Source organism: Stomoxys calcitrans, chromosome 5 (genome assembly GCF_963082655.1).
Source record: "Stomoxys calcitrans chromosome 5, idStoCalc2.1, whole genome shotgun sequence".
Classification (NCBI taxonomy): Eukaryota; Metazoa; Arthropoda; class Insecta; order Diptera; family Muscidae; genus Stomoxys; species Stomoxys calcitrans.
Window position 1 is genome coordinate 82805664 of NC_081556.1, and position 22408 is coordinate 82828071.

At 40.4% G+C, this 22408-nt stretch overlaps 3 protein-coding genes across 3 annotated transcripts; 2 read left to right on the plus strand and 1 right to left on the minus strand.

The window, feature by feature from the left end:
• Window positions 1-10615: 10615 nt before the first annotated feature.
• On the plus strand, window positions 10616-11272 carry LOC106087621 (uncharacterized). The gene is made up of 2 exons (XM_013252737.2): window positions 10616-10734; window positions 10792-11272. Exons 1-2 carry the CDS (start codon window positions 10687-10689, stop codon window positions 11236-11238), a joined length of 495 nt encoding a protein of 164 aa, XP_013108191.1. The 5' UTR covers window positions 10616-10686; the 3' UTR covers window positions 11239-11272.
• A 7629-nt stretch (window positions 11273-18901) lies between these two features.
• On the plus strand, window positions 18902-20036 carry LOC106087622 (probable inactive tRNA-specific adenosine deaminase-like protein 3). Its single transcript, XM_013252738.2, has one exon. It carries the CDS (start codon window positions 18905-18907, stop codon window positions 20015-20017), a length of 1113 nt encoding a protein of 370 aa, XP_013108192.2. The 5' UTR covers window positions 18902-18904; the 3' UTR covers window positions 20018-20036.
• LOC106087623 (small ribosomal subunit protein bS1m) lies at window positions 20022-20739 on the minus strand. The gene is made up of 2 exons (XM_013252739.2): window positions 20418-20739; window positions 20022-20354 (listed from the first exon to the last, which is right to left on the minus strand). Exons 1-2 carry the CDS (start codon window positions 20655-20657, stop codon window positions 20058-20060), a joined length of 537 nt encoding a protein of 178 aa, XP_013108193.2. The 5' UTR covers window positions 20658-20739; the 3' UTR covers window positions 20022-20057.
• Between the last annotated feature and the right edge of the window lie 1669 nt (window positions 20740-22408).

A 22408-nucleotide genomic window follows, 5' to 3' on the forward strand; every position in this document is an offset into this window, starting at 1 on the left:
CGAACTTTTGTTTTTTGATTGTGTATTTTTGTATGTCATCTTCCGACGAAACAGTACATGTATTGGATTGGGTATGGCAATGAAAATCATTAACCTGTTTATGGAAGTATTAACGTTGGAATGTCGTATAGTCACCCTTGAAGAAGCTGTTTTGGGAGTGGCTTGTAGAAATCCCATAAATGTATTTGCATTAATCGCACTCCCTGTGAAGCCCTATGCGTATCTAATAAATTCGTTAATTTGGGATAAATTCATAAATCGTACAACAATGCCATAAAGTAAAAAATAAAAAACAAGTAAAATCGTGCTAAGTTCGGCCGGGCCGAATCTTATATACCCTCCACCATGAATCGCATTTGTCGAGCTCTTTCCACAGTATCTCTTTTTAGACAAACAAAGGATAAACGAAAAGAATTGCTATGTTATTGGAACAATATCAAGCTATGGTTCATTTCGGACCATAATTGAATTGAATATTGGATCCAAAACATTGGGCTTTATTAAAGTCATTGTGTAAAATTTCTGCCAAATCTAGTGAGAATAGCACACTTTAGGGGCTTAAAAAGTAAAATAGGGAGATCGGTTTATAGGGGAGCTGTATTAGGCTATAAACCGATTCAGACAATATTCAACACGTATGTTAAAGGTCATGAGAGAGCCATTGTACCAAATTTCAGCCAAATCGGATAATACTTGCTCCCTTTAGAGGCAGCTACATCAGGTTATGGACCGATTTGAACCATTCTAAGAACAGTTGTTGAAAGCAAACACCTCATGCAAAATTTCAGCTAAATCGGATAATAATTTCGCCCTCTAGTGGCTCAAGAAGTCAAGACCCCAGATAGGTTTATATGACATCTATATCAGGTTATGGACCGATTTAAACTATACTTAGCAAAGTTGTTTAAAGTCATAACAAAGAACGTCATGCAAACTTTCAGCCAAATAGGATAATAATTGAGCTCTCTAGTGGCTCGAGAAGTCAAGACCCCAGATCCGTTTATATTGCAGCTACATCAGGTTATGGACTGATTTCAACTATTCTAAGCACAGTTGTTGAAAGTCATAACAAAAAACTTCATGCAAAATTTCAGCCAAATCGGACAATAATTGCGCCCTCTAGTGGCTGAAAAAGTCAAGACCCAGATAGGTTTATATGACAGCTATATCAGGTTAGTGACCGATTTGATCCATACTCAGCACAGTTGTTGGAAGTCATAATAAAACAACTCATGCAAAATTTCAGCCAAATCGGACGAGAATTGCGCCCTCAAGAGGCGGTTTATATGGTAGCTATATCAAAACATGGACCGATATAGTCCGTTTACAATCCCAACCGATCTACACTAATAAGAAGTATTTGTGCAAAATTTCAAGCGGCTAGCTTTACTCCTTCGAAGGTTAGCGTGTTTTCGACAAACAGACGGACGGATGGACGGACATGGTTAGATCGACTTAAAATGTCATGACGATCAAGAATATATATACTTTATGGGGCCTTAGATGAATAGTTCGAGGAGTTAAAACAGAATGACGAAATAAGAATACCCCCATCCTATGGTGGAGGGTATAAAAAGAAATATTTAATATTGTGTGTCGAAGATTTTTGCTCAATTTAATGACTCCTGTATAAAAGTAATTTTGCTTTTTACTTGACTCTAGAAGGGAGTAATAGGGACTTTTTAACAATTTGGACCTAAGCAGTGCTTTCACTTCTGCTTGCAATACCCGAAGATATTGATCAAAAATTAGGTAATGGACTGAAACAAAATTTGCCTAAAATATAAGATTTTCCCTTATTCGTCCGATTTTAGCAATGAAAATGAGCCAAAGAATAAAAATTTAAAACAAGTAAAAGGGTGCTAAGTTCGGCCGGGCTGAAATGAAAATGGGATCCAAAACATTGGGCTTTATTAAATTTGTTTATTTTGGCATTATTTCCGAAAATTTGGGTTTGATTTCATTAATTGGTTCAATACCTGGCATGGCCCCCATATAAACCGATCTCCTGCCTCCCGAGCCGCTAGTGGGCGCAAATCTTATGCAATTCGTCGGAATTTTACACTTATCGCAAGTATTCTCTAGCGTTCATGTAAACCGATGTCCAGAACATACTTCTGGAGCCTTTTACACGATTTATTCTCCTATGATATCTAACAGTTATCGTAAGAATGATTCGAATAGATCTATAAGCCGATTCAGCTCCCATATAAATCAATCTCCCAATATTATTTTTTTAGTCTAGTAAAATCGTGTTAAGTCCGAATTTGGTCTGAACTTTGGCTACCCACCACCATGGATAAATTAACCATCCTCTTTTATAACAACTCCACTAACACATTCATGGTAATATGCGAATGGGGGCTGGTCTGGATCATATTTCATTCAGGTCCCGAGAACTGCTATACAAGTCCCAGTTTCAGTGAAATCGAGCAACAAATCCACTTTTTATAGGATTAAAACCCTAAATTGGAATATCAGTCTATATGGCAGCTATATTTAAATAAAGCCTGATCTGGACCATATGCTGGTCGGATGACGGGAGGCTTCATACAAGTCACTCTGTCAAATTCCAGCGATATCGGGTAATAAATGCAGCTTTTATCGACAGATCGGTCTATATGGCAGCTATATCTAAATATAGTCCGATCTGAACCATATTTGGGTCGCATGCCGAAAGAACAACACAATATTTCAAATTTCAGCGAAATCGGGTAATAATTGCGGCTTTTATGGGCTTAAAACCCTAATTCGGCAGATCGGTCTATATGGCAGCTCTATCAAAATATAGTACGATCTGAACCATATTGTAGTCGGATGTCGGGAGGCTTTAATCAACTCACTGTTTCAAATTTCAGCGAAATCGGGTAGTAATTGAGACCTTTACTGGTTTAAGACCTTTAATCGTTCAAATCGGTCTATATGGCAGCTATATCTAGATATAGTCCGATCTGAACCATATTTGGGTCAGGAGACATAAAACAACTCAATGTTTAAAATTTCAGCGAAGTCGGGTAATAATTGCAGCTTTTATGGGTTTAAATCGGTAGATCGGTCTATATGGCAGCTATTTTTAAATATAATCTGATCTGAACCACATTTGGGTCGGACGTCGGGAGGCTTACAAGAACTCACTATTTTTAATTCCAGTGAAATTGGATAATATTTGAGGTTGTTATGGATCTAAGACCCTTAATCGACAGATGGGCTTATATGCCGCAGATGGTTAAGTCGTGCGCTGGGAGACTTAGAACAACTCACCATTTCAAATTTCAGCGAAGTGGTGTAATAATTGCGACTTTTATGGGCTTAAGACCCTAAATCGGCAGATCGGTCAAGAACTTAACCTATGGAAGAAATGCGAATCTATGCAAAAATTCAGCTCAATATCTGAATTTTTGAAGACTGTAGCGTGATAACAACTGACGGACAGACGAACGGACTGACGGACGGACGGACAGATGGACGGACAAACAAACAGACACACGGGCATCGTTAAATTGTCTTAGAATTTTACGACGGAGAAGATATGTATAATTTGTGTGGTCGAATGTTGATATTTCGATGTGTTGCAAACGGAATGATTAAATGAATATACCCCTATCCTATGGTGGCGGTGGTGGTATAAAAAAAGCGCAAACAGACAAATCAAACGAAAGGCACGTCACATGTGGTGTAGATAAAACTGCCTATACTCAAAACAGCGCTGGCTGCATCAGCCGATGGCTGATCCCATTGCAAAGAACAAATAAGTTCGCCAAAATTGTGTTCGTTTGTTGCTATTGGCATTGTTGGATAAATTGGATTCGAATAAGGGAAGTAAGATTTTACTTGTTTTGTATTGCACTTGTGAATCAAGTCGTCTTTAAGAGCCTTGTTCAAATTCAGATGTGTGGTTTCCAACCTACTCTAGTGGGGTTGGTATATAAAGCACCATGATCTATTTGACAAATTTCTGCTAAGGAAGATTCTGGCGATTTAGAAAGCCGGTCAAATGCTTTTAAGCAACGTCACACATTTTGCCTTATTTTTGAAATTTGTTTGATGTGCTATTCTTTGAATAGAAAGCTTTGAACGAAATGGTCTAAAGTCGGATAATATCCTGCAATGAAATCGAAATAAGATTTTAGGACGAAACAAGTAAAAGTGTGGTAAGTTCGGCCGGGCCTAATCTTGGGAACCCACCACCATGCATTCTGCTAAAATATGGAAGCTATATCAGGTTCTTGGCTGATTTGGACCGTACTTGGCACAGCTGTTGGAAGTCTTAACAGAACACTACATGCCAAATCGGATGGCAATGGAGGCTTCTAGGAGCTCAAGAAATCAAATCGGGAGATCGGTTTATATGGGAGCTACATCAGGTTATAGGCCGATATGGACCGTACACACAGTTGTTGGAACTCATAACATTACACTATGTGCAAAATTTCAGCCAAATCGGATAATAATTGAGGGTTCCAGGGTCTCAAGAAGTCAAATCGGGAGATCGGTTTATATGGGAGCTATATCTAAATCTGAACCGATATGGCCCATTTGCAATCCTTAACGACCTACATCAATATTAAGTACCTGTGCAAAATTTCAAGCGGTAAGCTTTACGCGGACGGACATGGCTAGATTGACTCAGGATGTCGAGACGATAAAGAACAAGTAAAAGCGTGCTAAGTTCGGCCGGGCCGAATCTTATATACCCTCCACCATGGATCGCATTTGTCGAGTTCTTTTCCCGACATCTCTTCTTAGGCAAAAAAGGATATAAAAAAAGATTTGCTCTACTGTTAGAGCGATATCAAGATATGGTCCGGTTCGGACCACAATTAAATTATATGTTGGAGACCTGTGTAAAATTTCAGCCAATTCGAATAAGAATTGCGCCCATTGGGGGCTCAATAAGTAAAATAGAGAGAACGATTTATATGGGAGCTGTATCGGGCAATAGACCGATTCAGACCATAATAAACACGTTTGTTGATGGTCATGAGAGGATCCGTCGTACATTTTGTACGGCATATCGGATAATAATTGCGACATCTAGGGGTCAAAAAGTCAAGATCCCAGATCGGTTTATATGGCAGCTATATCAGGTTATGGACCGATTTGAACCTTATTTGACACAGTTGTTGAAAGTAACAATAAAATACGTCATGCAAAATTTCAGCCAAATCGGATAGGAATTGGGCCCTCTAGAAGCTCAAGAAGTCAAATCCCCAGATCTGTTTATATGGCAGCTATATCAGGTTATGGACCGATTTGAACCATACAGTTGTTGGATATCATAACGAAATACTTCGTGCGAAATTTCATTCAAATCGGATAAGAATTGTGCTCTCTAGAGGATCAAGAAGTCAAGACCCAAGATCGGTTTATATGACAGCTATATCAGGTTATGGACCGATTTGAACCATGCTCGGCATATTTGTTGGACATCATAACAAAACACATCGTGCAAAATTTCATTCCAGTCGGATAATAATTGCGACCTCTAGAGGGTCAAGAAGTCAAGACCCAAGATCGGTTTATATGGCAGCTATATCAGGTTATGGACCAATTTGAACCATACTTGGCACAGTTGTTGGATATCATAACAAAACACGTCGTGCAAAATTTCATTTCAATCGGGTAAGAATTGCGCACTCTAGAGGCTCAAGAAGTCAAGAACCAAGATCGGTTTATATGGCAGCTATATCAGGTTATGGACCAATTTGAACCATACTTGGCACAGTTGTTGGATATCATAACAAAACACGTCTTGCAAAATTTCATTCCAATCGGATCAGAATTGCGCAATCTAGAGGCTCAAGAAGTCAAGACCCAAGATCGGTTTATATGGCAGCTATATCAAAACATGGACCGATATGGCCCATTTACAATACCAACCGACCTACAATAATAAGAAGTATTTGTGCAAAATTTCAAGCGGCTAGCTTTACTCCTTCGGAAGTTAGCGTGCTTTCGACAGACAGACGGACGGACGGACATGGCTAGATCGACATAAAATGTCGCGACGATCAATAATATATATACTTTATGGGGTCTCAGACGAATATTTTGAGTAGTTACAAACAGAATGACGAAATTGTGTTGTATCGCCCCCATCTTATGGTGGAGGGTATAGAAATATTGTATATTGGAGACCATAGTAGAAGTCATTGTGTAAAATTTCAGCCAAATCTAGTAAGAATTGCCCACTTAAAGGGCTGAAGAAGTAAAATAGGGAGATCGGTTTATAGGCTATAAACCTGTATTAGGCTATAAACCGATTCATGCCATATTGGACACGTACGTTAAAGGTCATGGGAGAAGCCGCTGTACAAAATTTCAGCCAAATCGCATACTTGCGCATTTTAGAGGCTCAAGAAGTCAAGATCCCATATCGGTTTATTATCGGCTATATCAGGTTATGGACCGATTTCAACTATTCTTAGCATAGTTGTTGAATGTCATAAAAAACACTTTATGCAAAATTTCAGCTTAATCGGAATATAATTGCGCCCTCTAGAGGCTCAAAAAATCAAGACCCCAGATCGATTTATATGGCAGCTATATCAGGTTATAGACCGATTTGAACCATTCTTAATACAGTTGTAATAAGTCGTAACAAAACACGTCGTGCAAAATTTCAGCCAAATCGGATAGGAATTGCTCCCTGTAGAGGCTCAAGAAGTCAAGACCCCAGATCGGTTTATACGGCAACTATATCAAGTTATGGATCGATTTGAACTGTTCTTAGCACAGTTGTTGGAAGTCATAACAAAAGATCTGATGCAAAATATCAGCCAAATCGGATAATAATTGCGTCCTCTAGTGGCTCTAGAAGTCAAGACCCCAGATTGGTTTATATGGCAGCTATGTCAGGTTATGAACCGATTTGAACTATTCTTAACACAGTTGTTGAAAGTCATAACAAAACACGTCGTGCAAAATTTCAGCCAAATCGGATAGGAATTGCGCACTCTAGACGCTCAAGAAGTCAAGACTCCAGTTAGGTTTATATGACAGCTGTATCAGGTTATGGACCGATTTAAACCATACTCAGCGCAGTTGTTGGAAGTCGTATTGAAACAAATCATGCAAAATTTCAGTCAAATCGGATAAGAATTGTGCCCTGTAGCAGCTCAAGAAGTCGAGATCCTAGATAGGTATATGGCAGCTATATCAAAACGCGAACTGATATAGGCCATTTACAATCCCAACAGACCTACACTAATAGGAAGTATTTGTGCAAAATTTCAAGCGGCTAGCTTTACTCCTTCGAAAGTGAGCGCGTTTTCGACAGACAGGCGAACGGACGGACGAACGGACTGACATGGCTAGTTCGACTTAAAACGTCATAACGATCAGGAATATATATACTTTATGGGGTCTTAGACTAATATTTCGAAGGGTTACAAACGGGATGACTAGATTAGTATACCCCCATCCTATGGCGGTGGGTATAAAAAGAAAGCGCAAACAGACGATTCGAAATACATATACTTTGTAGGGTCGGAAATTGATATTTCGGCATGACTAAATGAACATGCATACCCCTTTCCTATTGTGATGAGTATAAAAATCGGAAATGACTTATTGATTACGCAGCATTAAGAATATTTTGGATGACAATACATGAAAGCAAATACCCAGATTCAAACACAGCGCATAGGTTATTTTTAAATATTAGGCTCTAGCCTAAGTCTGCTTTACTGTTTTCAACAAAACTTTTTTTTTGTCCATAATATTTAGCATTTATCAAGTTGATCAATTCTAATGTACGAGGGCGGTCCCAAAAGTGACCTACCTAACCAAGAAACGAATATGGTACACACCTAATTTATTTCTCAACATAATCTACTTTTAGGTCTATGCACTTTTCCCCAACGATTTTCAAAAGCTTCGATAAGAACTTTCTAGCTCTCAAAATAGCCAGCAGCAGCAACTCCCCCCTCTTCATTACTGGCAAATAGTTTTTCGCCGCTTTAAGTTTCTTAAGTTTGGAAACAAAAAATAATGTGAGGTAGCTAAATCTGGCGAATAAGGCGGGAGTTGAGGCAATTCGAAGATTAACGAATGGATCCTTGCCATCGCGTTGAGAACAAACGCGTCACCCATCTTGCGCAAATCTTTCTCATTTTCAAATTTTCCATCAATGTGCGATGTGTAGCACTTTTTAAAATGCCTGTGACCTCAGCTCAAGAACTTTCAATCGACGGATATCTAATACCATTTTTAAGGCTTTTTAACCAATTGTGGCGTGGACACATCAACTGGTCGACCACAAAGGTGCCAATGAAGACAGCTTAGGCCGACCCGTTTTAACTCAGCTATCCAATCTTCTTAAATATAAAAATCAATTTGTGTTTGTTTGTGTGTTTCTTATAGACTCAGAAAAGGCTGAACCTATTTTCTTGAAATTTTCACAGATGGTACTACAATACATAGGGTACTACATTTTTTGATATCTGGAAGGGGGTGGACCCTCCCTCTTACCCTAATTTTCGGAAACGCCAGATCTCGGAGATGGGTGGTGCGATTTAAGCGAATTTTTGTGTGCTTTCATATAATACCCTGAAAATAAAAATTTGGTATCCAAATTTTGGATGGGGTACCTAGGGGGGCTGCCCCACCCTAAAACCTACCAAACATATATTTAGACCAATCACGACAATATGGGACTCAAATGAAAGGTATTTAGGATAAGAAAGCGTATATGATATCCAATTGTCGGACCAAGTGCTAGGGGGACCACCCCAAGCCCCAAAACACCCCTAAATCGGACATATTTACCGACCATGGCAATATGGGACTCAAATGAAAGGTATTTGCGAGTAGAATACGAATCTGATATCCAAATGTGGGACACGTTTCTGGGGACCCATCCCTTTCCCAAAACACCCCCCAAACAGGACTTATTTACTGACCATGGGAATATGGGGCTTAAATAAAAGGTATTTGAATGTAGAATACGAATCTGATATCCAAATATGGGACCAAGTGTTTAGGGGACCACCTCTCACCAAAAACATCCCCCAAAAGGAACAAATTTACGACCATAGCAATATGGGGCTCAAATGAAAGGTCTTTGGGAGTAAAGCACGAATTTGATATCAATATTCGGGAAAAGTGTGTATGGGGCCACCACGAATTTGATATCCAATTTTGAGGGCAATGGCAATATGGGGTTCAAATAAATGATATATAGATATATGAGAATAGAGCACGCTGCTGATATATTTTCAGGGCTTAGAATTTGGGGGACCACCCCACTCCGCTAAACACCCTTATATCGGGCATATTTACCGACCATGACAATGTGGGGCTTAAATGAAAGGCATTGGGGGTAGAGCAAGAATTGATACCCATTTTTGGAACCAATTTTCTGGGGGTCTACCCCTTTTCCAAAATACCCCACAAACAGCAATTTTTAAGTGACCATAGCAATCTGGGGCTCAAATAAAGGCATTTGGGAGTAGAATACGAATTTGATATCCAAATGTAGGACCATGTATTTAGGGCACCACCTCTTTCCCAAAACACCCCCAAAGGGAAAAAAATTTTCGACCAATGCATATGTCCGATTTGAACCATATTAAGGTCGGATATCGGGAGGCTTAAAAAAACTCACTAATTCACATTTCAGTGAAATCGAGTAATAAATAGAGCTTTTATGGGCCTTAGACCCTTAACCGGCAAATCGGTCTATATGGCAGATATATCTAAATATAGTCCGATCTGAACCATATTTAGGTCGGATATCGGGAGGCTTAAAAAGCTGCCAATATGTGGCTCAAATGAAAGGTATTTGAGATTAAAAAACGAATTTGATAACCTATTTTAGGGCCATGTGTTTGGGGGACGCCTCATCCTGTAAACTCCTCTTAAGCCAATGGCAATATGGGGTTTAAATAAATGGTATTTGAGAGAAGAGCACGATGCTAATATTTTTTTTTTCAGGGCCAGGTATCTGGGGGACCACCACACCCCCGGAAACACCCCTCAATCAGATATCATGAGAATAGTATTTTAAGAATGGAGTACTCCTTACATTAAATTCGTAGACCAATAACGATTATATGGGATTCAGATAAAGGCACTTATATTGTTAAACTGTTGGTAAAGCGATATACTATTTTCGTAGCATGGTATTTCACTAAAAGATCTTTAATTGTCGAAAATAAATATTGCAAGGAAACTTTTTTCCATATAAAGTAAAAGAAAGCGCAGCGGAGCGGGCCCGGGTCAGCTAGTATTTTATAATAACGAAAGCCACGACTTCCCTTAAGTAAAATCTAGCTTGAATTTTATATTGGTTGGATTGAGACCTTTCAAATGAAGGTATTGTATTACATATCGGAGTGCCCCAATTCAAAAACTAAACACCGTTAACCTTAAAACATATGTTTTAGAAGTTTACCACTTTTGACGAAAGTATTTATATTTATACTACCACCGCCATCTATATGTCAGTTTGAATACTTTTGGAACTGCCCTCGTACAAAGCTTTGCAAATAAAATGATCGGTTATCTTTAGTTATTTTTGAACGGGTTCTTGTGGTTTCAATTGTACTTAATATCTAACACACATTATGTCATGGCTTAAGTCCGTGCTGCGCTTTCTAACAATAAACTTGTGTGTACAATATTTCGCATGATTTAGTCGCAAACTAAACACAAAAGCAAGTCAAGAAAATATAGTCGGTTAAAATGAAATCTATTCTCGTAATAATTTCCATTATCTTGATTGCAAGGAAGGTAATAATTGTTTGTGATGAATAATGGATTTTAAAATTTATAATAATCTCTTATCAGGTCACCGCATCAAATGCTGTGGTCTCAAATCCCCAAGACATCGAAGACTTAAAAAATGTAGCCAAATTGAAAGCTTTATTTGCCGACATTCAGCCAATTATATGGAATGTAATCCACGATTTACCTTCAGACAAACGATACGATAAATATCGAAAGGACTTGGAACTCTTTTTAAATTTGATCAATCACAAGTCCGGCAAAGTTTGCTTCGAAAAGTATTTTGAGGATTTGACAGTATTGGCTAGTATTCTTACAGGATATGTCAAGGAGGATGCTTCAGATGAAGCCAATAAGGTTTTGAACCTGTTCGTCATATATGGTCACAACGATTTTCTTAACAAACAATGGAAAATTTTACACAAACTAGATTTGGTAAAATTGAAGAAAAATATAAAACATTTGGATAAAAATGATGCAAAGTTTATATTGCTCACAGAGACGTGTTAGTTATAATAAAGGAGCGTTAAGTTTACTTTGACAAGAATTTATTTCTTATACTATTATATATGAATGTAAATTGTAATGTAATAACAATAAAAATTGCTTTTATAAAAACAAGTGAAAATGTGTTAAGTTGGGACGTGCCGAACTTTGGATACCCACCACCAAGGATATAATAATCATCCTATTTTATTACAAAACCGCTACTGTATCCATAGTTATGTCTAAATAGAAGCTGGTCTCGATCATATTTTGTTCAGGTCCCGAGAACTCTTATACAAGTAACAGTTTCAGCGAAATCTGCCAATAAATCCGCTTTTTATGCTATTAAGACCTAAATTGGAAGATCAGTCTATACGACAGCTATATCTATATAGCCTGATCTGATTCATATTTGGGTCGGATATCGGGAGGCTTAAAACAACTCACTGTTTCAAATTTCAACGAAATCGGGTACAAAATAAAGCTTTTAAGGGCTTCAGACCCTTAATCGGCATATCGGTCTATATGACAGCTGTATGTTAATATGGTCCGATCTGGCCCATTTAAGAACTTAACCTGCGTGCAGCAAAAAGACGTATTTGTGCCAAATTTCAGCTCAATATCTCAACACACGGACATCGTTAAATCAGCGCAGACGACGATCCGAAATTCTACTACCACTACTACCGATACTTTGTTAGGTCGGAAATGGATATTTCGATATGTTGCAAACGGAATGACTAAATGAATATACCCCCTATCCTTGGTAGTGGGTATGAAAAGAATAACATCGAGAAATTTGTTCATACGGCAGCAACCTGTCCAATTTTCCAAACAATTTTCGATGATCTCGTATTCTTTGTATATAAACCTGTCCTTCTGATCTCATAAAATCGCATTTTAGTTATATATAACCGCTATGTAGACCGATCTCCAGATTTAAAGTCTTGAGACAATAAATTGAACAGTTTTCATCCGATTTCGATGAAATTTGGCAAGGTGAGTTCCCATCATTTCTGTAAAGGGCGGTTCAGATCGGACTATATTTGGATATAGCTGCCCTATAGACCGACCACCCGATCTCCCGATATAAGGTGTTGAGGCCATAAAAGATGCATTTATTACCCGAATTCGATCAAATTTGGCACAGTGTGTTCTGGTAGACCCTTATCCATTCCTGTCCAATGTGGTACAGATCGGACCATATTTGTTGAATATCTTGTTTGTTGAATATCGTCCAGATCGGACCATATTTGGATATAGCTGCCATGTAGACCGATATCCCAATATAGAGTATTGTATATAATATTTGTAGAGTATCTGGTTGACATTCCCTACATGGTCCGATATGGACGATATTCGACAAAAAGGTTTAGAGGGGTGGCAAAACGCACTGTTTCAAATTTCATCAAAATCGGATGAAAAATGCTCATTTTATGAGCCCCATACTCTATTTCAGGAGATCGGTCGATATGGCAGCTATATACAATTATGGTCCGATCTGGACGATTTTCAACAAAAAGGTTAAGAGGAGTAGCGGAACTCGCTGTGCCAAATTTCATCGAAATAGGAAGAAAAATGCTCTTTTTACAGGCTCATTACACAATATCGGGAGATCGGTGTATATATGGCAGCTATATCAAAATATGGCCCGATCTGTACCACATTTGTCAGTAATGGGTAGAGGTCTACCAGAACACACTGTGCCAAATTTCATCGGGTAATAAATGGATCTTTTATGGCTTAATACCATACATCGGGAGATTGGGTGGTCGGTCTATAAAGCAGCTATATTCAAATATAGTCCGATCTGAACCGCACTTCACTGAAATGAATGGGGTCTACCAAAAATCAATGTGCCAAATTTCATCGAAATCAGATGAAAAATGACCAATTTATTGCCTCAAGACTTTAAGTCTGGAGATCGGTCTACATAGCGGCTATATATAACTAAAATCGGATTATGAGATCAGAAGGTCAAGTTTATATACAAAGAATACGAAATCATCAACAATTTTTGAAAAATGTTTTTATATCCATGATATCTGCAAAATTATAAATAACCAGATTTTGGGTATAAATGGGTAAATACCCGGGTATATTTACCCAATTTACCGGGTAAATACCTTTTGAGTATTTACCCATCGCCCATCTCTCAAAATAACCGAATAACAACATCGAATATGCATATCAACTACATAGCCGACATGGTCGGAAGGACGTATATGTATATAATAAAATGTGGAACATATTAGCAAATCGGACAAAAAGGTTGACTTCCATCATCTTTATATAAAAGGTGTGTCAATATTGGTACCCATTGGGTCTGAAATTGGCTATACCACATTTCATCGCATGAAAAATCACTGAAGAGGGAATACAACAGCTAACCGATAATCCAGAGTTAGGTTAGGTTGAAAAAGAGGTTGTGGATATTAATCCGCCCCATGCCGCTATGGATATACACTTAAGCCAGTAATCCGTACGTAATTGAGCGCTCTAAATACTAAAAAGAATAACCTCGAAAAAGAAAATCTATGTTAGGAATTGGGTGCTACTTACAAAATCTTTAATAGTTTTCCATGCCACGCCCCTAAGTTGGTTAATATCCGGTATTGTGTCCCCACCTAAGTACTGGTGTCTTTGAGCCGAGATAGCCGGGCAATGATATAGAGAATGCTTCACCGCCAAATCATCTGCCCGTTCGTTCCCCCTTACTTCGTTGTTGCCCGGCACAGAAACGATGCGGATTGTGTCACTCTCAAAGAAGGCCTTATGCATATCATGTGATAACAACCGATTGGACGAAATTTGTCCCATATGAAACGGAACAGAAATATTCCCTCAGTTATTCAATACATCTTTACTTCAGGGGCTGCTTTGTTATACCCACCACCATAGGATGAGGCGTATACTAACCTGGTAATTCCGTTTGTTACACACATTGATCTTCGACCCCATTAAGTCTTGACATTTTAAGTCGATCTAGCCATGTGTCGAAATCACGATAGCAATCGAAACCGTTCTGCCGATTTGACTTCTGGAGATCCAACTTTTTTCCGATTGAGTTGAAATTTTGCACGTAGTGTTCTGTTATGACTTCCAACAATAGTGCCAAGCATGTTCTAAATCGGTTAGAAATTTAATTTTTTGTCTGATTTGATAGAAATTTGGTATGTAGAAATTTTTTAGCAGAATCTATGGTGGTTGGTTCCCAATATTCGCCCCGCCCGATATTAGTACGTTTTTACTTGTTTTTAAAATTCGATTTAAAAAAAACAATGAATATTGAATAGGAATAGTTATGCTATTGGAGCTATATCAAGTTATAGTCCGATTCGGACCATAAATGAATGCTGAACATTGTAGAAGTCATTGTGTAATATTTCAGTTCATTCAGATAAGAATTGCGCTCAAGAAGCAAAATCGGAAGATAGGTTTATATGGGAGCTGTATCACGCTATTGATCGATTCAAACCATATTAGACACGTATGTTGAAGGTCCTGAGAGAAGCCGTTGTACAAAATTTCTGCCAAATCGGATGAGAATTGCGCCCTCTAGAGGCTCAAGAAGTCAAGATCCCAGATCGGTTTATTTAGCAGCTATATCAGGTTATGTACCGATTTGCGCCATACTTAGCACAGTTATTGGAAGTGATACCGAAACACCCTGCGCAAAATTTCAGCCAAATCGAATGAGAATTGCGCCCTCTAGAGGCTCAATAAGCCAAGACCCGAAATCGGTTTATATGGCAGCTATCTCAATATATGGACCGATTTCAACCATACTTAGCACAGTTGTTGGAAGTGATACCGAAACACCTCATGCAAAATTTCATTCAAATCGGATAAGAATTGCGCCCTCTAGAGGCTAAAGAAGTCAAGACCCAAGATCGGTTTATATGGCAGCTATATCAATACAAGGACCGATTTCAACTATACTTAGCACAGTTGTTGGAAGTTATACCAAAACACCACGTGCGAAATTTCAGTCAAATCGGACGAGAATTTCGCCCTCTAGAGGCACAAGAAGTCAAGATCCCAGATGGGTTTATATGGCAGCTATATCAAAACATCGACCGATTTGGTCCATTTACAATCCCAACCGACCTACACTGATAAAAAGAATTTGTGCAAAATTTCAAGCGGCTAGCTTTACTCGTGCTTTCGACAGACAGAAGGACGGACAGACGGACATGGTTAGATGGACTAAAAATGACGATCAAGAATATATATACTTTATGGGGTCTCAGACGCATATTTCGAGGTGTTACAAACAATATGACGAAATTAGTATACCCCCATCCTATGGTGGAGGGTATAGCAAGGTCACAGATCGGTTTATATTGGAAACCGAAGCCCCAACAAATTTTCGATATACCGCGGTGACAAACTTTGGGAGCCTGTCAAAAAGCGCCCGGGCAACTTAGGGCCTTAAAATTTTGCACACGATCTCGCTAGCACATCTGCTCTAATCGTTCCAGAGAGATATCTCTACCCGTTCTCACACGGCATATTTTTTACCATTTTTTTCGATTCGAGTGGTGGATAATTTAAGCCGCTTTTCGTGGTCCGCTTTCTACAGATAAATTTCCACCATTGTAAAGCCGCATCGGCGACTCTGAAGATACTTCTGATGACAGAAGGATTTGATGCTGTTCTGATCCAGAAACCACAGATGAATGAAAGCGTGGTGCGGGCATTTCGAGTCATTGAACCTGTATTCTTACAGAGTGTAGTCTAAATGTTTATATTCTTCCATCCCCCTCTCGACGGGCTGCTTCTCTCTCGAAACCTACCTCGTCACAGACTCCTGTGTAGAGAATTTGATCAACCGAGGAGAATCCGCCGGCGGGGAAGAAAAGACAGAAAGAGGTCCCTGGAGGAGTGACAGATGCCACCTCGATAGTCCGGCTTGTGTCAGGCAGAAGGGGCACTTCAGGAGGCAAGATTCCTAATGGAGATGTTGCGACAAAAAGACATCCAAAACACGCAGGGTACCAGTTGGTCGACAGGCTGAAACAGGGCGGACAGTCCCTACGGACCAGATGGTGGCCATTGTGAACAGTGCGAAAACTGAGAGTAAAGTCAGCCCACTGGAACTAATTGGAAACCGGGCTAGTCAGACTGATGATAAATGTTTTATGGGAACTATTGAAAAGATGAACTCAAGGTAATCGATTGTGCCAGCGAAAACTTCAAGTTCAGACTAAGGTTCGGATTCCGGTTCTGTCATCTCCGGCTCCCGAAGTCGTAAAGGGTTCCGTAGCTGCCTCGAATGAAGTTTTTCTGGCACCCTCGGTAGGAATTGCTTTGATTCAGGAACCTCCGGGTTGAGCAATGCCAATGACATCACATTTACTCCGTCTACGGATGACAAGTGGGAAAGAAGAGCCTAAATCTAATTACAGCAATGGCGATCTGACGACTATGAAAATAGAGGGGAGAAACTCCACCCCCTTGCTCATTGCATCTGTATACCTTCCCTATGAGAAAAGGGAAGGAGTTCCGATGTCAATAAAAGAGGTGAGTCAATTTATGATTTTATCCTGGCCATACAATAATCCTAGCAGAACTAACAACAGGGCTAGTCGCACCAGGCTTAGTACTGATTGAGACCTCTATAAGGAGTTCCTGGGCCTGTACAAGGGCGAGGTGAGATCAGCTAAGATAGCCACAGTCGCTAGAGCTTTTGTTGTAGAAATTTATTATAATTTGTAATTGTAATAAAGATTTTTAATAAATAAATAGATCAGCTAAGAGATTCTCATGGATCGGTTCTGTGAGTTTGTGGAGGGAGTGAACGAGTCCTCTTAGTTTCGGAAATTATTATCAAAGGATCCGAAGACCCTCGTGAGTCTGCGGAGAGGTATCGGAACTTGGACGGAATCTAGTTCTGAACTTTAGAACTCCTGGCTTCAACGCACTTTCTCGCTCGGATGTGGCCATTGGATCGGTGACTTCTGAAGTTACGGATGTCGCTCAAATACAAAAGAGTGCAGGGGGCTGTCGGTTTTTGAGGGGAGGATAATACGGGCGATTGTTTCACTTGAGCCCTACAAATCAACCGGGCTGGATGGTATATCGCCTGCCATGCGGCTTCTGGAAGGGATATTTAAGGCTTGTGTTTTGGTTGGCTTTGTGCCAACTGCGTGGCGGGAAACCCGGGCCACTCACTGCCCCAGTACTTAAGACCGATCAGTATATCCTCTTTCCTCTTGAAGACACCTAAGAGACTGTTGGATGCGTACATCAGGGATCTTTATGACCCATCGTTGGTAAGCGACTGCCAGCATGCCTACACCAAGTTTCGGCCAATTAATAGTTCCCTCCACGACGTAACGGGTTACATAGAGGGGAACTTGTGCGACTTCACTTTGACGGCCTTCTTGGATATAGAAGGGGCTTTTAATAACATGGAGTTAGGGTCCATTCGTCGTTCTCTGGTTGATATGGGAGTCCCCCCTCTTCAGGTGAACTGACTTAATGTTATGCTCAAGGGCAGAATTATCGGTACATCACTGGCAGAGGGTTCGGTGAGGAAGATTGTGACAAAGGGGACGACGCAGAGTAGGTATTTTGGCTTCTTCTTCTATATCCAAGTAATCAATCGGCTTTTCAGGTTGTTCGTGGAGGATAGAGTGAAAGTGCTTGTCAATTGCCATATTCAATTTGATTGGCGGTCGCTTTCTCCCCCACTATCACGTTTATCCTTAGGGCGCGCCAAGGAAGCGGTGGCGTTGTGTGTCGCGGAGTGGCGTTGTGTGTCGAGAGGTTGGAAGCCATAAATGTACTTCACATATCAAATTTAACCCAATCGTAAAAGCTTCTAGAGGATCAAAAACTTAAAATATGTACAATCCGGCAGCCTGTTGTACGTACCGGATTAACCCGATGGAGCCCTTCATTGGCAAGGGCTGCCGCCTCGGTGTACAACACACTGCACCACAGCTATCCCGGGCTGGGATAGCTTTGAGCACCACACAAGTTGGAACATTGAGGTCCGATCTGTGTGATGTTCATTGCTGTCAGGAGAAGCTTAGCTGCGAGCTACCGAGCGCGTCCACAGGTTGCGGATAGTGGAATGCTCCATACGAATTAGCTGCAACGGCACTCGCGGACAATCAGCGGCATCGAGTGGAGAGTCTCAGTAAGAGGCTGGGCGGCACAGGCACTTGCACAAATACTGAGTGCCTGTGATGCTCGATTTGACAAGGCGGGTTATTGGCGCCTTTAAATAACCAATAGCCGACCTGTTTCCGCGGTTATCGGTCCTTTGGAATCGGAACGAGCTTGCTCATTTACAGGAGCTTGAAGAGGATCGCCACCTCCATATGAAAATGTGGCTACAAATATAAATATATGGATGGCAACATATATCATCTTTGATTTCAGCAAGCCCATGCATTGACTTGATTGCCTCCATTGTTATGGAAATGTAGCTCAGTTTTTCAAAAAAAAAAAAAAACTGCGTTTCAAAATTTAACGGATATATTGCCTATAGCAACAAATCAAATGAAAAGGCTTTTCTATCCCCGCCCTTTGGGATCGCAACACGTTATACGTTACGTGTGGTTTAATCAAATCTATGTTTCGCATAGTAACGCTATTGGCCTCAATCGCACGTTGTCGCTGGCGTCAGTCAACAGCTGTAGTTTGTGTATATTCCTTCAATAATTTCAATTGCAAAATGACAGAGCCATCAAATAAAAGATGCAAAATACAGCAGTTGACTACAATAAAGGCAATACTGCCCAACGAGTTGTCCGAACCCGTCAAGACTACAGCAGTTTATGTCACAGCAGTGGAGGATAAGAAACAAATATCCAAAATAATGCAACAACTTGCCTTATTGTTACCCCTGCCATCACTGCAGCATTTGAAACGAGTAAAGGACAGCAAAATTATTATATGTACCCAGCAAGAAATTGGTTCTGATCAGGAAATAAAAAGTTACTTAAGCACAAAGGACATCGAATCGAACATTATCGAACAAATACTTCAAAGAATAGAAACAGTGAATGTTCCTGCGACACCAGCAAAACTTAGATGGCAATACGATGAGGTGCATGGCATATGGCCATGCAAGTTTCACCCTGACAAATATTTGGAGCAAAGGTATGATGGCTCAAATTTTACACCTCAAGAAAAATGCTTCCATTTGAAAATTGCTTCCTTGCTGAAGGATATTTCCAGAAAATTTTTAAACCAACAAGCTGTGGGTATATGCATTGATCCTAGATTTAATAGCATTGTTGCAATAGCTTCTGGTTTTACACAAAAGAGTCCTATTATGCATTCTACTATGGTATTAATGGATTATGTAGCCAGGTCACAAGACTTTGGGGCATGGAGAGATCAGCTCTGCACCTTGGAAGATTTCGTAGAAAGCGAAATAACCATAGATACTACAATGGAAGGCGTACCTAAAAGATTCAAACAGTTTATCGATGACCATGAGGAGTATTGCGAAATCCAATGTGGGGCCGAACGCTTGAGACACACTGAAAAAGTAAAGTGTGAGACTGCTAATGCTTTGGACGGCGATAATTTAGCCAAATATGGGCCGTATCTATGTACGGGATATGACATCTATCTGCTAAGAGAACCTTGTCTTATGTGTGCCATGGCTTTAGTACATAGCCGCGCTAAACGTGTGTTCTTTGTGGGCAACTCTGAAAATGGATGTCTAACTACAAGTTTTAAACTGCAAGGTGTTCCGGAACTAAACCATCACTATGAGGTTTATCAATTTGGATATGATACCCAGAGCGAAACATCAGACGTACAAAATAAATCATGACAACTTGTCTAAAACAAAACTGACAAAACGGGATTTTTATTTACGATTCTTGCACAGCCGCTTTCATAGCCCCTTGCCGGGCTGGTGACGAAATCAGGCCCAATAGAGTGCAGTCAGCTTCGAGTATGGTTAAATCTTTGGACGAACCCAAAAACTTTGTGGATAATTCTAAATCTTTGACCCTTAGACGTACCTTTGAACCACGCACATAGTCAGCACCATTACGTTGTGGTCTCGAGCACACACAATGGAACTTCCATCCAAAATCAATATACAAATCATCGCCAACAACATGAAAGATTTTGCCAGATACAACTTTACCCTCTGGGTCTCCCATCTATAGAGGATAACAAAGTAGAGCATAATTAGTGACAATCGTTTTAAAGTTGGGAATACTTACATCAATAAATTTTGAATTTCTTAGTAGAGAGGCAAATGATTCATTATCGGCCGGTTCTTCTTTGGGTTTAAGTGCATCAGTGTGACTTTCAAAGGCTTTAGCAAAACCTTTCTTTTCAATGTGATCTTCATTTGCCGATCCGCTTGCCGAGGCATCAGAAGAAAAATATCGCTGAGTTGCTGATGCTTTTCGCAAGCATGCCGCGATGCTAATTCTATTGACTTTATATAAAAGGGACATTTTAAATTGGATTTTATTCACTGGCAATAAATACGAATTGCAAAACTCTCGGCAGGTTATATAAACAGCTGTTCTAATAAAACTGTGTTCAATTTGTACATGTGAAACAGCTGCGTTGATTAGACTGTTCTTTGGTTGTAAACGCGCAACACACACCGTCCGTCATATGTGGATGACCATACGTGAACAAATCAAACTCAAAAATCTGTTTACACACTATGCGCACACATTGAAAATGCAATTCTGCAAACAAATCTCACAAACGCAATGCGCAAAAGTTAGTTTTTAACTTTGATGCCTAAAAACACTATTTCACGTATGGCAACACAGAATGACGCACGAGTTCAATAGTTATAGCTGAAAAGTCAAAAATTTTGCGCGTCGGTTTAGTTGTTGTTGTTGTAGCAGTTTGTTGTGTTCTATCTTTCGTCTGCTTGATTCTGTTGAGTGTCAAGACCCAGGAACTCTGCGACTAAGACACAGGGATCTGGGTCTGAGTTGAGTGGGTCTGGCCGGGCACTTAAACAGGTGACATGTATTGTGCGGTCCCTGGTTACAACCGGGACATACATCTTTTGCACGTCGGCATCAATCCATGCTCTTTAGGAGTTGAGGCGGCTGCATTTGCCGGAACGTAATTGAGCCAGAACTACTCTGGTTTGCCGGGGGAGGTCAATTTCTCCATGTGGGAGGCGGTCGTTCTCCAAGGCAAACTGTGGTCTACTGTTAAGTCACTCTCGAACTCCGGTAGACGGGATGACAGGACCTCAGTCACTTTTGGCGAAATAACCGTGACTGATCCGAAGAGATGCGCCAGGTTGTTCAACCGTCAATTTATTGTGCAGCCCAAGAGAGACAGGACAAGGAGGAGAGCCATTCGCCGTATTCGTGGTCTCCGAGCCGATGAACAGCCATCACAATTTACCGTGGGCGAAGTTACGAATGTCATCCGTGGCGCCAAATCATCTAAGGCGTTGGGCTCCGACGGAATCTCTACATTGATGTTGAAGAATCTGGATTCACCTGGAGTTGAGTACCTGACCACTTTTCTCAACCTGTCACTGAACGCACTTATAGTTCCCTGTGTCTGGAAAATGGGCAGAGTGATCCCTCTACTGAAGCCTGGAAAATACCCGAGTTTGGGGGAGTCGTACAGACCGATCTCTTCTCTCACCAGTGGCAAAGACGCTTGAGGCATTACTTCTCCCGCACCTCGTAGGAGAATTTGGATTCGCCGAGCATCAACATGGATTTCGTAGACTGCACAGCTCAACAACAGCTTTGCATGCCATCACCGCACACATTTGCCGTGGCTTCAATCAGCCCAGGCCATGTGATAGGACGGTCCTCGTGGCACTGGACCTATCGAAGGCATTCGACACGGTCATCCATGCCAAATTATTTGAGGACATCGCCAACACGTCCCTCCAGCCAGGCCTGAAACGATGGGTCGCAAATTATCTGTGTGGTCGCCAGTCATTTGTGGAATTTAGGGATAAGAAGTCGAAACACATTCACCCGGTAGCTATTAACTGTATCTGCCACCGTGTCGGCATGAATGTTGTCTAGACCTGCTTGATATGTCGCTTGATCTAGAGGTTCTCTTTTGTAGCGCTGAACTTCACGCTCTAGATCATGTAGATCTACTTTAAGGCTTCTGGGGGGTGGATATCTATCCACAAGATGATGATTTGGATGGTCTCTGCGATAACAGCCCAAAAGGTATTGCTTGGACAGCATGTGGTTATCTC

Excerpts from the sequence above, each read along its gene's own strand:
- LOC106087621 (XM_013252737.2), top strand. The coding sequence starts at position 10,687 with ATGAAATCTATTCTCGTAATAATTTCCATTATCTTGATTGCAAGGAAG. Across the intron at positions 10,735-10,791 it reads TTATCTTGATTGCAAGGAAG|GTCACCGCATCAAATGCTGT; the intron begins GTAATAATTGTT and ends ATCTCTTATCAG.
- LOC106087623 (XM_013252739.2), bottom strand. The coding sequence starts at position 20,657 with ATGTCCCTTTTATATAAAGTCAATAGAATTAGCATCGCGGCATGCTTG. Across the intron at positions 20,355-20,417 it reads GAAATTCAAAATTTATTGAT|ATGGGAGACCCAGAGGGTAA; the intron begins GTAAGTATTCCC and ends TATCCTCTATAG.
- LOC106087622 (XM_013252738.2), top strand. The coding sequence starts at position 18,905 with ATGACAGAGCCATCAAATAAAAGATGCAAAATACAGCAGTTGACTACA.